The sequence below is a fragment of the Callithrix jacchus genome, chromosome 3 (assembly GCF_049354715.1).
Source record: "Callithrix jacchus isolate 240 chromosome 3, calJac240_pri, whole genome shotgun sequence".
NCBI lineage: Eukaryota > Metazoa > Chordata > Mammalia > Primates > Cebidae > Callithrix > Callithrix jacchus.
Genome location: NC_133504.1, coordinates 45,951,494 through 45,966,851, shown reverse-complemented (window position 1 = coordinate 45,966,851; position 15,358 = coordinate 45,951,494). Strand labels below are relative to the sequence as shown.

The 15,358-nt window shown below is 33.6% G+C and overlaps 1 protein-coding gene across 6 annotated transcripts in view; it reads right to left on the bottom strand.

The window, feature by feature from the left end:
- LRBA (LPS responsive beige-like anchor protein) overlaps window positions 1-15,358 on the bottom strand; it is a 772,728-nt gene that overhangs the window by 560,232 nt on the left and 197,138 nt on the right. For all 6 annotated transcript variants that reach the window (XM_017970205.4, XM_035294467.3, XM_008992610.5 and 3 more), the window contains one exon: window positions 4,940-5,073. In XM_017970205.4, coding sequence (XP_017825694.2) covers window positions 4,940-5,073 — 134 coding nt within the window. The remainder of the gene's footprint in view (window positions 1-4,939; window positions 5,074-15,358) is intronic.

The window sequence follows — 15,358 nt, the reverse complement described above, 5'->3', positions numbered from 1 at the left end:
TACTCTGGGCAACAGAGCAAGACTCCGTCTCCATAAAAATTTAAAAATTAGTCAGGAATGATGGCACACACCTGTAGTTCTGGATACTTGGGAATCTGAAGCAGGAGGATCATTCAAGTCCAGGAGTTCAAAGTTGCAGTGAGCTATGACTGTGCCACTGCACTCCTAGGCAATGGAGAAAGACCCTGTCTCAACTTAAAACAAAAAAAAGGATACTGTGTTTTCTAGGTAATCTAATCTTTGCGGATGGAGACCCTGTCTCAACTTAAAACAAAAAAAAGGATACTGTGTTTTCTAGGTAATCTAATCTTTGCTAAAGAATACTGTGTTTTCTAGGTAATCAAATCTTTGCTGATGATGATAAAATTTCTAGATTTTGATATATTTACTAAAATCACTTTCTCTTTTCTTTGAAAACAAGCATATACAAAGGAAATACCTTATCCTCTGATGAATACCTTTTAATACTTATTAAGACACAATTGTTGCTCTTAGATTAGTCCTTTTGGTTGAAAAAATGCTGCAGAAGCCAAGGTATACTATTCAAATTAAAATCTGAAATTTGTGTACCAAAAAAGTTTTGTATGTAAATTGTAGTCTTATTTTGATATCAAAATTTCCAAATACCCAAACGGGAATTTCCTTGAAGATGCCATGTGAATATAAAACAAAATATGAGTGTCATAGCAGAAACTTCTTATTTTCTACCAAGTAAATTTTTTACTAACCAATAATCTATTACTGAATTTGAACAGTTCATCTTTTACTGCTGACTTACTATAAAAGTCAGACCTGTGGTCATTCCAAAGCACAATGGCTTAGGTCCATAGGGACAAGTATTAACTGTATTTACATATAAAGAAAATAATTCAAGACCTAACCAACACTAATACCTAACTTACCCAGATCATCAGAATAAACTGTCCTGCTTCACATATAATTATAACAATTAATACACATTTTTTTCTCAAATCCTGGAGAAAGGATTGAACCAGGAGAAAGCAAAGAAAATTCAATACTTATTTATTTATTTATTTATTTATTTATTTATTTATTTATTTATTTATTAACATGCTCCTTGACTTATGATGGAGTCACATAGTAAGTTCAAAATTTCACATGGTCCCCATCTTACAATGGTACACCTTACAATTTTTCAACTTTACAGTCCTGCAAAAGCAACAAGCATTCAGTAGAAACTGTACCTCAAATTCTGAATTTTGATCTTTTCCCAACTAGTAATACATGGTATGCTATTTTCTCGTGATGCTGGCAACAGTAGGGAACTCCTGTTCCCAGTCAGCCACAGGGAATTGAGAGTAAACAACCAATACTTACATGTACATGCTGCCAGATGGTTTTGCCCAACTATAGGAAAATGTAAGTGTTCTGAGCACATTTAAGATAGGGTAGACTGTTATGCTGTTTGGTAGGTTAGGTGCATTAAGTGCATTTTCAATTTTCAATATTTTCAACTTACAATGGCTTATCATGATGTAACCCCAACGTAAGTCGAGCACTATATTCTCAGTAAAAAATGCACTTTACACAAAGCCTATTTTATAATAAGGTATTGAATATATCATGTAATTTACTGAATATTGTATTGAAAGTGAAAAACAGAATGGTCATACAGATACTTGAGGTATAGTTTTGACTAAATATATGTGCTTTTACACCATCATAAAGCCAAAATAATTGTTAAGTTGAAACTATCTGTATATTAATCTATTTCTTTTAATGGCAAATAAATCAAGAGACCCACCAAAAAGAAACAAAAATCTATCAGTAAAAAAAAATATTGACAAAGGAGAGAGAACAATGAGGGGGGCAGGGATGGGATGGATTCCATGTGAAAAACAGTACTTAACAAGTACAAAAGCAAGTATGATAGGCAAAGCATGTAAAGTGGGGCTGTAGAAGAGTAAGAAGCAGGATAACTGAAAACACTAGATTAGGTTAGATTTTTCTTATCAAGGCAGTAATGTTCATGGTATCAATTAACAAATGCAATAGAAGTAATGAACTGAAATGGAGAACCCATATGACAGTGACAAGAGCACAGTGAAAAAGAAAGAAGACGAGCAAGATGTGGAAACCAAAATAAATGATAAAAAGAAAGACCATCATCACAAAGACGATTTGAAATAACTGAAAAATGAATGAACTACTTTAAAAAGAATGGGGGAAAGGGCATTGAGGGGGAAAAAGAGTTTAAAATTCTAGCTGAAGATGGAAAAAAATTGGGAACTATTTGAGAAACACCATTACAAATTATACAATGGGCTGGGCACAGTCGTTCACACCTGTAGTCCCAGCACTTTGAGAGGGTGAGATAGGCAGATCACCTGAGGTCAGGAGTTCAAGACCAGCCTAATCAACATGGAGAAATCCCGCCCATACTAAAAAAAAAAATTAGTTGGTCTGGTGGCACAGGCCTGTAAACCCAGCTATATGGGAGGCTAAGGCAGGGGAATTGCTTGAACCCAGGTGGTAGAGATTACAGTGAGCTGAGATTGCACCACTGCACTCCAGCCTGGGCAACAAGAGCGAAACTCCACCTCAAAAAAAAGAAAAGAAAAATAAAATGCGTTATGAGCTGGATCAATGGTACAGGGTTTTGTAGACTTTGCCAATAAATACAACAGTCTTCAAGATAGCAAATTATTTTATAATTCCGTATACAGTTTTGCAAAGTGAATATTGTAAATTACAATGAATTTACTGGAAAAATAATACAATGGCTTCAGAGAGAAACGTATAATACTGTTATATGTGAGATATTACCCAAATGTCTCAGCTTTCCATTTCTTCTCTCTTCTGAAAACTTCATGACTTAAATTTTAAAGAAGAGACTTAAAAGCAATCAAAGGGCCCTATTTACTCTGTTCCCTAAACTGAAACTAGAGGGCAGTATGAGAAAATATTTTACTCAGTGTACTTTGAATTTCTGAAATTACTACATTTGTTCTGGGATGTTACTGAAAAATTCACTATAACTGAATTTAAAAGATGGCATGTAAATCATTTCATAGATATTAATAACTATTGCATTTTTCACAAAAGGGACTACTCTAGAAAAACCACACTTGAATCTTATTTTTTTCCCAAGGAATTTGGATGGGGGTGGAGAAGTGACAATGTGCATACCAAGCCCCAAATAAATTACCAAAGTATTTCTTCTTGAAAAAAAAAGGAGGCATTAGAGTATAATGGAACAATAAAGATAAAAAATTTCTTAGCGTTTCATGCCTGGTTGCCTCTGTAATTCTCACTAGACCAGGGGAAACTAGCAAGGAAGAGAATGAGTGGGTATTTAAGAATTCTCTGTACTTTTAACTCAATTTTCCTGTAAACCTAAAACTAATCTAAAAAATAAAGTCTATTAATTTTTTTAAATTTGTGAAATAAAAAGCAAGGCAGACAAAACTCTGCTGCCATTGCAGCTTTTGGTTTCAAAGTAGAAAAAAAATTCTAATCACCTTTTTTCCTAAGAATAAAAATAATACAAGACTATTAATGAAATTTTAGAAATACCACCTAAAGTAAATTTCAAAAATCAAAACTGCCAGTAGCCCAAATTCATGGAGACCCAAATAACTTCATAAAAAACTTTCTTGCTTTTACCACGTAAAGAAGGTATATAAGTCACTTGGTTGTAATTATATGATATGTAAAGAATTACATATAACTTTCTTTCACTTAACCTACTGTGAACATTTTCTCTTATTACTAAATACTAATACTATAAAATTTGTAAAAAAAAGTTTAAAACTTCAGAAAAAATATATTTTTGTTACCACAAATACATATTTTAAAAAGAGAAGACAAAAGAAATAAACATAGTCTTTGTTTCTATGATACATGGTTACACAGTACACAGCAAGGAGAAAAGGTTGCAGCTACTGGCCAGTAGCAATATCAAGCTTGGAACAAAACTCTAAAGGTGGAACAGCAGAACAGAAGGCAAACCCTTGCCTGAGATACCCCTAATTTGCCAAATAAAGGTGAAACAGCAGAATAAAAGGCAAACCCTTGCCTGAGATATCCCAAATAAATAACATTATTTCTGATCTCAATATAATCCACCAGGCCATTCCTTCAAAATTCCTTTATTTTTCATCAATCTCAATCTAGAATCATAAGGTAAGTGTTTTGGAGGGTACAATATCTTGTTATTAACTTTATGAAACAGTACAACATCCAGAAGAAAACTACTGATACAGTAACATCCCCTTTGTTATACTTGGTCATTTGAATAATATGCATTCTTCAAGTTTACCCAGTATCACCACTAAGGTTCCCATCAATGTATAGGATCTTGCATCCACATGATTTTATACACGGAAAATTTATTTTATCCATATATATGCTTTTATACATGGAAAGAATATGGAAGGAGAGATGGACAAAAATAAAATTGCCGTAAGAGGAACTGAACCAGTATGACCATCGTTAGAATGATGCTACATTTCAGAGCAGCACTCCTTTCCAAGCCTCTAATTCAGAAAAATAAGCAAAAAAACAAAAAAAACAAAGAAAAAGAAACCAAAGTAATGGATTCTATATAAATATCTGACAACCAGTAGCCATATTAAAAGATTACATGTCAACAAAACTTTCTATTTTAAGCCATTATCTATATATATCTTCTTAAGTACAGGGAAAAAAGTATTTTCATAAATCTATCATTCATGCATGCATTCGTCACCCAACCAGCAGCATCTAATCTACCACATACTACTAGGTTTGAGTCGAGAAAATATTGAAATCCTTGACTCAATTTAATTTTACTCAAAATTATTCAGAAAATAAACAACAATATAAAAGCACAATGGTTCCTAATGTGCCTCCAAAATTTAAGTTAATCAAAAATCTTAAGCTTTGCTAAAATAAGATCTAAAAATATTTTTATTGAAATCACTGATAACTAACTCACCTGGTGATTCTCCTCCCACATCTGAGGCTTGAGCTGAATCTACTGAGGAAACCACACTGACAGCATTGGTAGGTATGCTTGTAGTAAGTGTGCAAGGTGAGACTGCTGACTTTTTTGTTGCAACAATAACACTTCTGTAATTTAAAAAGTAAACAGATTGAAAGATACAAATTGATCTCTACAATTAATTACATGAATTTCAAAACAGAAACTAGGTAGCTAACTTATTTTTCTAATTTTCTTTCTTGCTTCTATTTGATGTACAATTTAGACTTTTCACCCAACATGAAATCTCTTCAATACTATCCTTATTTATCTGCATTTCACTTTTTTTTAGAACCAAGAAAATGTTCTATGGAAATATAACAATCCATTTTAACATTTAAACTTATATTTACCACATAGTATTTTTAAAATTTAGGGTCATCTTTAATTATCTAACAAATTAAATATAGCCAAAAGTATTGAAGCAGAAAATTCAATGTTTGCACAAGAAATGTAAAACACTGCTAATCTGAAATAATAAAACCTTAGAAATCTTTTAAGACTTAAAAAAGCAGATTTAAACAATTTGCTAACAAGCATACAACTCAGTTTTTCATTTTTAAATCCCAAAGACTATACAGTTTGATAATAGTATGTAAAAACACAATGCATAGGAATAAAAACCAGATGCAAAAATATCAAAGTTCTTTTTCTTGTATATTATTCAAACACAGGTATTGATGATATACCAACTTCAATTAAAGTATAAAGTATTATACTAAATAGCAACTAAAAGACCTTGTTAGGCATAACTTAAAAGGCATTTTTAATTGAAGTTGGCTCCATAAATATGCAAAAAAACAGTTAATGAGGTAAAGAGGACAGCTGATATATAATGCACTCCCACAGCAGTGCTTACTTTTAATTACCTGGTGTTAACCATAAGCCTAAAGTCTTCAACATTCAATTTATTTAATCACATCTTTTGTTGACAGCACTATAACTACAAGCTGCAAGTATTCCCTTAATAGCTTTAAAATATTCAGTTTCTAAACAAAGTTATTTAGGTACTTGATCCCAACAAATGCATTAGAAAGTGAAAATTATGTAATTCCAATATCTTAATAATGCATTTTTGTAGTTATTTTTAAAAACACACACACAAAGCAAAATAGGTTTCGTTTTACTTCAGTGCCTATCATGTAAGGGCGAACACTGTTGCCAATTAAATCAAGTTCTCTTGTGCTAGGCAAGGCTTATTCAATGTACTTGGGGGTAGCTGGTGTCACATCATTATAAGGGTGACTGCCAATGTTAACTATACACTAAAAAATAGAAGCAACAGCCACCTGAGCCCCCAATCCAAAATGGTGTGCTTAAATCATGGCAGCTTATATCAGATGAAGATTATTGACTTAAGGGAGAGTAGATATGACCTCTGTATGTGTGTTTGTGTGTGTGTTCACGTGAATGTGTGTGTATATGTGTGTGTTAGTGGTACCTTCAAAACAACACAAAATGTAATTTGTATATTTCCTATTGGAGGCAGAAATTTAAAACCCATTGCTTAAGAAAATCACTGTGTTCTAGCAACGATTTTGCAGGGGAGGAAGAAGAAATATGAAGAATTTATTTTCATATTTTTTCACAAAAGAAAGAACAAAAAGATCTCGTTTATTCATACGGTAAGTAATGGACTGAATGGAGCAACAGAAAAGAATACTTTAAATAAAATGAAATTCCTTTATCTATAATTAAAATGTAAGATATATACCTATCTATGCTATAACTCAATAATTCTACTTCTAGGAATTTCCTCAAGAAAACTTACGTACACAAAATATGAATACAATAATGTTCATATAGGCTTTATTTATAATAGGCAAAAACTGGAAGTAGGCCAAATGTCCTTTATGAAGATACAGAAAATTTTTTAACAGGGCTATGCTTGTAGAATGGAATGTTATTCAGCAATAAAAGGTATAAACAACATGGATGAATCTCAAAAGGATTATGTCAAATGAAGCCTTTTACTTTGTGGGTTTTTGTTTGTTTGTCTTATTTTGTTTTGTTTTGTTTTTTAACCTGAATGTCTAGAACAGGAAAAACTCATTTATGGTACAAAAGAATCAGAATAATTGCCTTTGGGGGATAGGAAGAGGGATTGGCTGGGAAAGAGAACTTTCAAAGCTAATGATATTATGATGGGAACTTGGGGTTAAGCAAGTGTATAAATCTGTCAAAACTCATCAAATGGTACACTTAAGACTTACGTCTTTCATTGTATGTAAAGTTTAGCTCAAGCAAACTATTGATCTCCAATTAGAGAGCTGCATGCTGGCTGAAATACTTAAGAGTGAAGTGAACTGATGTCTACAACTCTGAAGTACATTACAAAAAGAAGACTGATGGATACATGGTGAAGCAAACAGGGCTAATAGCTAATTGTTGAATCTCAGTGATGGGTCTACAGGTGTTCATGGTACAATTCTTTCAACTTTTCTGTATGTCTGAACATTTTCATAATAAAACACTAGAAAACTTGTAACAGGAACAGAATTTACTACAGCTGTTCCAAAATTGCACAATCCCTATTTACTCAAGATTGCATGGCTAAACATAACAAAAGAACTCAACTTCATTTCTAATCCCTTAGCCTATTGCTGTTAATGTTTCAGTCACGAATAAGGTCTTATTCTTTATTCAGTTCAGCAAATATTTATTGTCCAAGATCTTTCACCTGTTGTCAGAAATGACAGATCAGAGGTATGACTTTCTATATAAATTTACATTTTACATATTCCTCACACAATTCTTCAACATGCTCTGATGGTTGCTAAGTGTGTTGTGTCATTTCACAACACCAACCCTTTGTACATATGCCTCCTCTGCAAGGTGTCTTGTTCTTAATCCTGCCTGCCTGCTAGGTAATGTAAAATTATAAATTGTAATAGCAGGTAAGATAAATGAAGCATTGACAATATGCCAAGAATTATTATTCAGTTCTCAAAATAATCCTAAAGTACAAATTAATTCAATTTTTAGAAATTTTAAATATAAACCTCAGAAAGGTAAAGTAATAACCAAAGTAAACAGCAGAACTACCAAGCAAATCTGGATTTATCTAACACTAGAGCCTCAAATTTTTAAATTCTTCCTCATGTTAACCTTTCTTAAAAGTATTGAGATATAATTTACATACCAGATAATTCACTAAAAGTATACAATTAAGAGATTTTTAGTATGTTCACAAAGTTCTACAATTATCACCACAATCATATTAACATTTAAACACAATTTTAGAATCTATGCGCAACAGTAATAAAGATCAATAACATACAAAATTATATATATATACTACCATAAAATTACAAAAATATATCTGATCATAAATTTTTTAAAGCTGCATTCTTTCACACAGCTATATAATTAGTACATAAGAGAAGTAAAATTAATCAATTTCCAAATTCACCTATTGATTCAAATCAATTCTAAGGAATTAACATAATACTGCTTCAGTTTAAGGCTACACAAAAACAAAGAAAAACCAAAGTTACAACGATCCAATTAAAAGAATATTAAGCAGTAGGCAGATTTTGAAATATTTTCATTGTCTTTACCAATGATTGTCATTATTATTATAAAGTTTCAGCATAAAAGACTAAAATCTTCAACAGAGATCTTTAGCTTATCGTGTTTATCTTGTTAAACATAAGTATAAATCTAAATTAATAAACATGTTCTACAGTTTACAAAAATAATCTAGGACTTTAAACTTACCACTAGTTAAGAATGATCATGCAAAAGCTAAGCATTTCATACTATCTTTTTATACAATGCTTTGGAAAACACAGAGAAAATGCAGTACTCATTTGACAAAACTGAGAGCTTACATGACAGGCAATGTGCTAGGGATATTTCTGCCAGCTTTCTCAGGCTACAGCTTAAGTTTCTTTTTAAGAAACAAATTAAAATCTTTTTTAATGTTTAAGAACAATTATTTGAATTTTTTGTATCTACATCAATTTTAGCAGAAAATGCTCAAACTTTTTAGCATAAGGAATCTGAATGATAGACAATTATGCAAGCTTGTTTCCCAGATTGTAAATTATAAACCAAATATTAAAGAGATAAAAATTGCTCTTATTTTTTTTTCCTTATGAACTCATTATGAATACTTAATATGTGGGGCAACATGCTTAAGATAGTACACAAATTATCACATTTATGACAACCCTTGAGGTTAGCAATACATGTTATTATGCTAATTTTACAAATGAGAAAGAAGTAATTTTCCTAAAGTCTCACACAGAACAAATGAAAATACTGTTGCTGGGTTTGTTTTTTTGTTTTTTGTTTTCCCCTGAACAAGAAGTACTCCTTTCAAAGTTCCTTTATTGACAATAGGCAAATAGCAACAATGCCTTTCAGATCAATAAAGCTGAGAAGTTCCATTTCCATATTTATCAGTTTCAAATATCACAATCCCTCACAAAAATGCTATTTTATTTAACATGCAAATAGTTCACTAAAGGAAAAAAGAGCATTTCAGCCTACCACTTTAGTCCCTAAGGATTCAGTTGAAAAACCAGACCAGTCCTTGAACTTTATCAAGATAAATCCCTGGTATTCACTAATCATCAGAGAGGATCTTCAAATTAGATAAGAGCAAGAATTTTGGCATGGGAATGAACACAAACACCTTTGCATTCACAAAGGCCCACAACCTGGCAGCCTTTCAGCAAGGTTTTATTCATGTAGCTGTTACTCTAAACTTCCCAGCTATTCCTTGGAAGTTGATAATTCTTAAGATATGAGGAGAGTTGTGATTTCTGACATAGCATTCCTGAGATAAATACATGATCAGAGGGATGCTTTGAAATTCCCAAAGATATTCCACTAGCCCATGGCAGCATGAAGGTTTTTCAAAAGGTGTCTCTAGCTAAGAAAAAAAACGGGGGGTAAAAAATAGAGCAGTTTCCTTGCCATAAGAGACTGTTAAATGCGTACCAGACACGTTAAATTCCACAGAACATCCTAGAAAATGCTACCATCAAAATTATCTGCTGCTATTTCAATAAACCCCTTAAAATGTACTACCTAAGCATGATTTCCTAAATATGTTCTTGATCCATTCACTTGAAGACATCGATAAGGCACAAATTTAATTTCTATGCTATTTAAAAAAGAAATAAATGCTAAAATATATAAAATTTTTATCATTAATAAACAATGCAACTATATTAATAACATATTAAATTTAAAGGTTTAGCCTCACTTAAATATTTTTGAGTACTCAATCTAACACTAACAAATTTAAATAAATTATAAAAATTGAGAATAGACAGGACACAGTGGCTCATGCCTGGAATCTCAACACTTTGGGAGTACAATGCAGCAGGATCACTTGAGGCCAGAAGTTCAAGACCAGCCTAGGCAACACAGCAAGACCTCATCTCTACAAAAAAAATTTTTTAAATAGCTGGACATGGTGGTCCCAGCTACTCAGGAGTCTGAGGAAGGATGATCCCTTGATCCCAGGAGTTCCAGGCTGCCATGAGCTATGATTGTCACTGCACTCCAGCCTGGGTGGCAGACGAAGACACTGTCTCAAAAATAAAATAAATAAATAAATAAAAATTGAGGCTGGGTGCAGTGGCTCATGCCTGTAATCCAAACACTTTGGATTACTTGGGGCCAGGAGTTTGAGGCTAATGTGGCCAACATGGCGAAACCCCATTTCTACTAAAAATACGAAAACTAGCTGAGCATGGTGGCACACACCTGTAATCCCAGCTATTCTGGAGGCTGAGGCACGAGAATTGCTTAAACTTGGGAGGCGGAGGTTGCAGTGAGCCAATATCACACCACTGCACTTCAGCCTGGGCGACAAAGTGAGACCCTGTCTCAAAAAAAAAAAAAAAAAGATAATCGCATATTCCAAATTATACCAGACACTGCTTTTTTCCATTTAAAAATATATACCTTCAATAATATTTTGCAGTGTTCTTTTACTCTTTAAATGACTCCATAGTATGTATGTATGTATGTCTGTATATATGTATGTATGTATGTATTGATTGAGACGGAGTTTTGCTCTCATTACCCAGGCTGGAGTACAATGACATGACCTTGGCTCACCGCAACCTCCACCTCCTGGGTTCAGGCAATTCTCCTGCCTCAGCCTCCTGAGGAGCTGGGATTACAGGAATGCGCCACCATGCCCAGCTAGTTTTTGTATTTTTAGTAGAGACGGGGTTTCACCATGTTGACCAAGATGGTCTCGATCTCTTGACCTTGTGATCCACCTGCCTCGGCCTCCCAAAGTGCTGGGATTACAGGCATGAGCCACCACGCCCGGCCCATAGTATTTATTATGTGTTTAAAAAATAATACATGTATCCAATCATTTATAGATTGGCAGCTATAAAAACCAACTTTCCACTTTTATAAAACAATCTTGCTATGAAATGCAGCAAAGTAAATCATTCAAAAGAGACAGGTCTTTTAGTGACACCATTTAACAGCAATAAGGCCATAAGCTATTACTTAACTTACCTATGTCTGAGTTTCTAAAGTTTTAAAGTAGGAATAAAGATAGTTATCTATCCATTCTAAGTGCATTTAGGGTAGAACTTCATAGAGTAAAAGGTCAATAGGTATTAAATTAATAAAATTCAACCTGCAGAAAATATTTTATACTTGGTTATTACTTCTGTATGAACTTCCAGAGTGGAATTAAGTTTACATATTTTGATTTTTAATTAACATGCCAATTTACCTCCAATAAACTGTAGCAATATGCACTCTCAACAACAGCAAAAAAAAAGTTTCTTCATATCCTCATAAATACCAGCTGTGATTTTAAAAAAAATCTCTGCTCATTTAACTGAGGGAAATAATATCACTATTATTTCTTTTTAATGTCATAGGTACAAAGTAGGTGTATATATTTATGGAGTGCATTTAATATTTTGATACAGGCATGCAATTATAATCATATCAGAGTAAATGGGATATCCATCACCTCAAGCACTTATCATTTCTTTGTGCTACAAACATTCCAATTATACTTTTAGTTATTTCTTAAATGAACAATAAGTTATTGCTGACTGTAATCACCCTGTTCTGCAAAAAAAAAAATACATATTCCACCAGGTGCAGTGGTTCATCCTGTAATCCCAGCACTTTGGGAGGCAGAGGTCAGGATCACAAGGTCAGAAGATCAAGATCATCTTGGCTAACACAGTAAAACCTCATCTCTATTAAAAATACAAAAAATTTGCCGGGCATATTGGCATGCACCTGTAGTCCCAGCTACTCGGGAGGCTGAGGGAGGAGAAGTGCTTGAACCCAGGAGGTGGAGGTTGCAGTGAGCTGAGACACAGTGCCATTGCACTCCAGACTGGGAAACAAAAGCAAAATGATGCCCTGCCCCCCCAAAAAAGATATGGATTCTATCTAACTATATTTTTGCACCCATTAACCTTGTTGACTTCCCTCCTACTCTACAGTACCCTTTCTAGCCTTACAATACCCATTCTACCCTCTATTTCCATTAGTTCAACTGCTGTAATTTTTAGCTTCCAAAAATGAATGAGAATATGTGAAGTTTGTCTTTCTGTGCCTGGCTTATTTCACTTAACACAATGATGTTCTCTAGTTCCATTCATGTTGTTCCAAATGACAAGAACTCACTACTTTTTATGACTGAATAATATTCTAGTCTGTATATATACTACATTTTCTTTATCCATTCATCTCTTGGTAGACACACTGCTTCCAAATTGTGCCTATTTTGAAAAGTGCTGCAATAAAAACGGGAGTGCAGACATCACTTCCATAAATGCATTTCCTTGCTTTGGGGTATAGGCCTAGCAGTGGAATTGCTGAAACACATACTAGTTCTATTTTTAGTTGTCTCAGGAACCTCCAAACTGTTCCCCTTAGTGGCTGTAGTAACCTACCTTCCCACAACAGTATATGAAGGTTCCATTATCTCCACATCCTTGCCAACATTTGTTACTGCTTATCTTTTGGATACAAGTGATTTTAACTGGAGTGAGATATCTCATTGTTTTGATTTGCATTTCTCTGATCAATGATGTTGAGCACCTTATCATATAATGGTCTGACATTTGTTCTTTAACCAAATTAACTTAATTTTAAAATTTAGTAATATTTTAAAATTATTATTATTACATTTCTTCCTACAGAGTTGGTTGAGTCCCTTATATATTCCCGTTATTAAATCCTTTGTCAGTTGGATAGCTGACTGGCAAGAGATTCAATAACCAGAATATATAAGGTTATTATATAAACCCCAGTCTGTGGGTTGTCTCTTCAATTTGTTGATTGTTTTCTCTGTTATGCAGAGGTTCTGTAGTTTGATGTGATCTCATCTGTCCGTCTGCTTTGGCTGCCTGTGCTTTGGGGACATTAGTCAAAAAATTTGCCCAGAATAATGTCCTGGAGAGTTTCTCCAATGATTTCTTTCAGTAGTTTCATAGTTTCAGGTCATATATTTAAGTCTTTAGTCCATTTTGAACTGATTGTTGTATAAAGAAGAGATAAAGGTGTTCATTCTTCTGCATATGGATATATAATTTACTCAGACCGAGAAGACTGTCCTTTCCCCATTGCATATTCTTGGCACCTTTGTCAAAAATGAGTTCACTTGTAGATGTGTGGATTTATTTCTGAGTTCTCTATTCTGTACCATAGATCTATGTATCTGTTTTCATGATAGTATCATGCTGTTTTGGTTATTACAGTTTTATAGTATAATTTGAAGTCCTGCTCTCTTTGCACAAGATGGCTTTGGCTATTCTGGGTCTCTGTGGTTTCCATATAGTTTTTAGGAATATTTTTTCTATTTCTGTGAAGAATGTCATTGGTATTTTGAGAGGGATGGCACTGAATCTGTACATTGCTTTGGGTAGTATCAACATTTTGACATTATTAATTATTCCAATCCACAAATATGAAATACCTTTCATCTTGGGAATCCTTTTTAGTTTTTTGCATTAATGTTTTATAGTTGTCATTAAGAAATAATTCACTTCTTTGGTTGTTTATTCCTAGGTATTTTATTTTACTTGTAGCTATTGTAAATTGGATTACTTTTTTAAATTTTTCAGATTGTTCACTGTTAGCATATAGAAATTATACTGATTTTGTATGCTAATTTTTAATCATGCAACTGTACTGAATTTATCATTTATAATAGTTTTTATGTACTCTTTAGGTTTTTCTGAACGTAAGATCGTATCAGCTACAAACAACTGACTGCTTTCTTTCCAATTTAAATGCCATTTATTTCTCTTATTGATTGCTTTACCTAGGACCTCCAGTACTATGTTGAATAAAAGTAGTGAAAGTAGGCATCCTTGTCTCATTCCAAATGTTAGAGAAAAGGCTTTAAGTTTTTCTCTGTTCCATATGATACTAGCTGTGGATCTGTTGTTTACAGCTTCTATTGTGTTGAGGTATGTTCCCTCTATATGCAGTTTCTTGAGGGTTTTTATCATGAAGGAATAGTGAATTTTATCAAATGCTTTTCAAAAGCAATTGAAATGATTATATGATTTCTATCCTCCATCCTGTTGATATGTATCACAATGATAAATTTGTATATGTTCAGCCATTCTTGCACCCCCAGAATAAATCCTACTCATTATGTATCAATTTAAAAAAAAATTTTTGAGACAGGTTCTTGCTCTATCCAGGCTGGAGTACAGTGTGGTATGAACACAGCTCACTGTAGTGTCAAACTCCTGCCTCAGCCTCCTGAGTAGCTGAGACTACAGGCACACACCACCACGCCCAACTAATTTTTTTATTTTAAAATCTCGACCAGGTAATGTGGCTCACACCTATAATCCCAGCACTTTGGGAGGCCGAGGTGGGTGGGTCACAAGGTCAGAAGATCAAAACCAGCCTGGCCAACATGGTGAAACCCCGTTTCTACTAAAAATACAAAAATTAGCCAGACATGGGGACTTGCGCCTGAAATCCCAGCTACTCAGGAGGCTGAGGCAGAAGAATTGTTTGAACTGAGGAGGCAGAAGTCTCACTGAGCTGAGATCGCACCACTGCACTCCAGCCTGGGCAACAGAAAGAGACACCATCTCAAAAAAAAAAAAAATCTCACCATGTTGCCAAGGCTGGTCTCAAATTCCTGGGCTCAAGCAATCCTCCCACCTCAGCCCCATAAAATGCTGGAATTGCAGGTGGGAGCCACTGCACCAAGACAAAACAAAATTTAATAAAATGAAAAATCTCAGAGGATACAAAAATAAGTTAAAATACATCAAAATTTACACACACAATTATAGTACATGGTACCATCTGCAATTAAGAGAAATGCAAATAAATGCAAATTTTATTATTAAAACATAACTGTATTAAAAGTAACATTAATCCATACTGTAG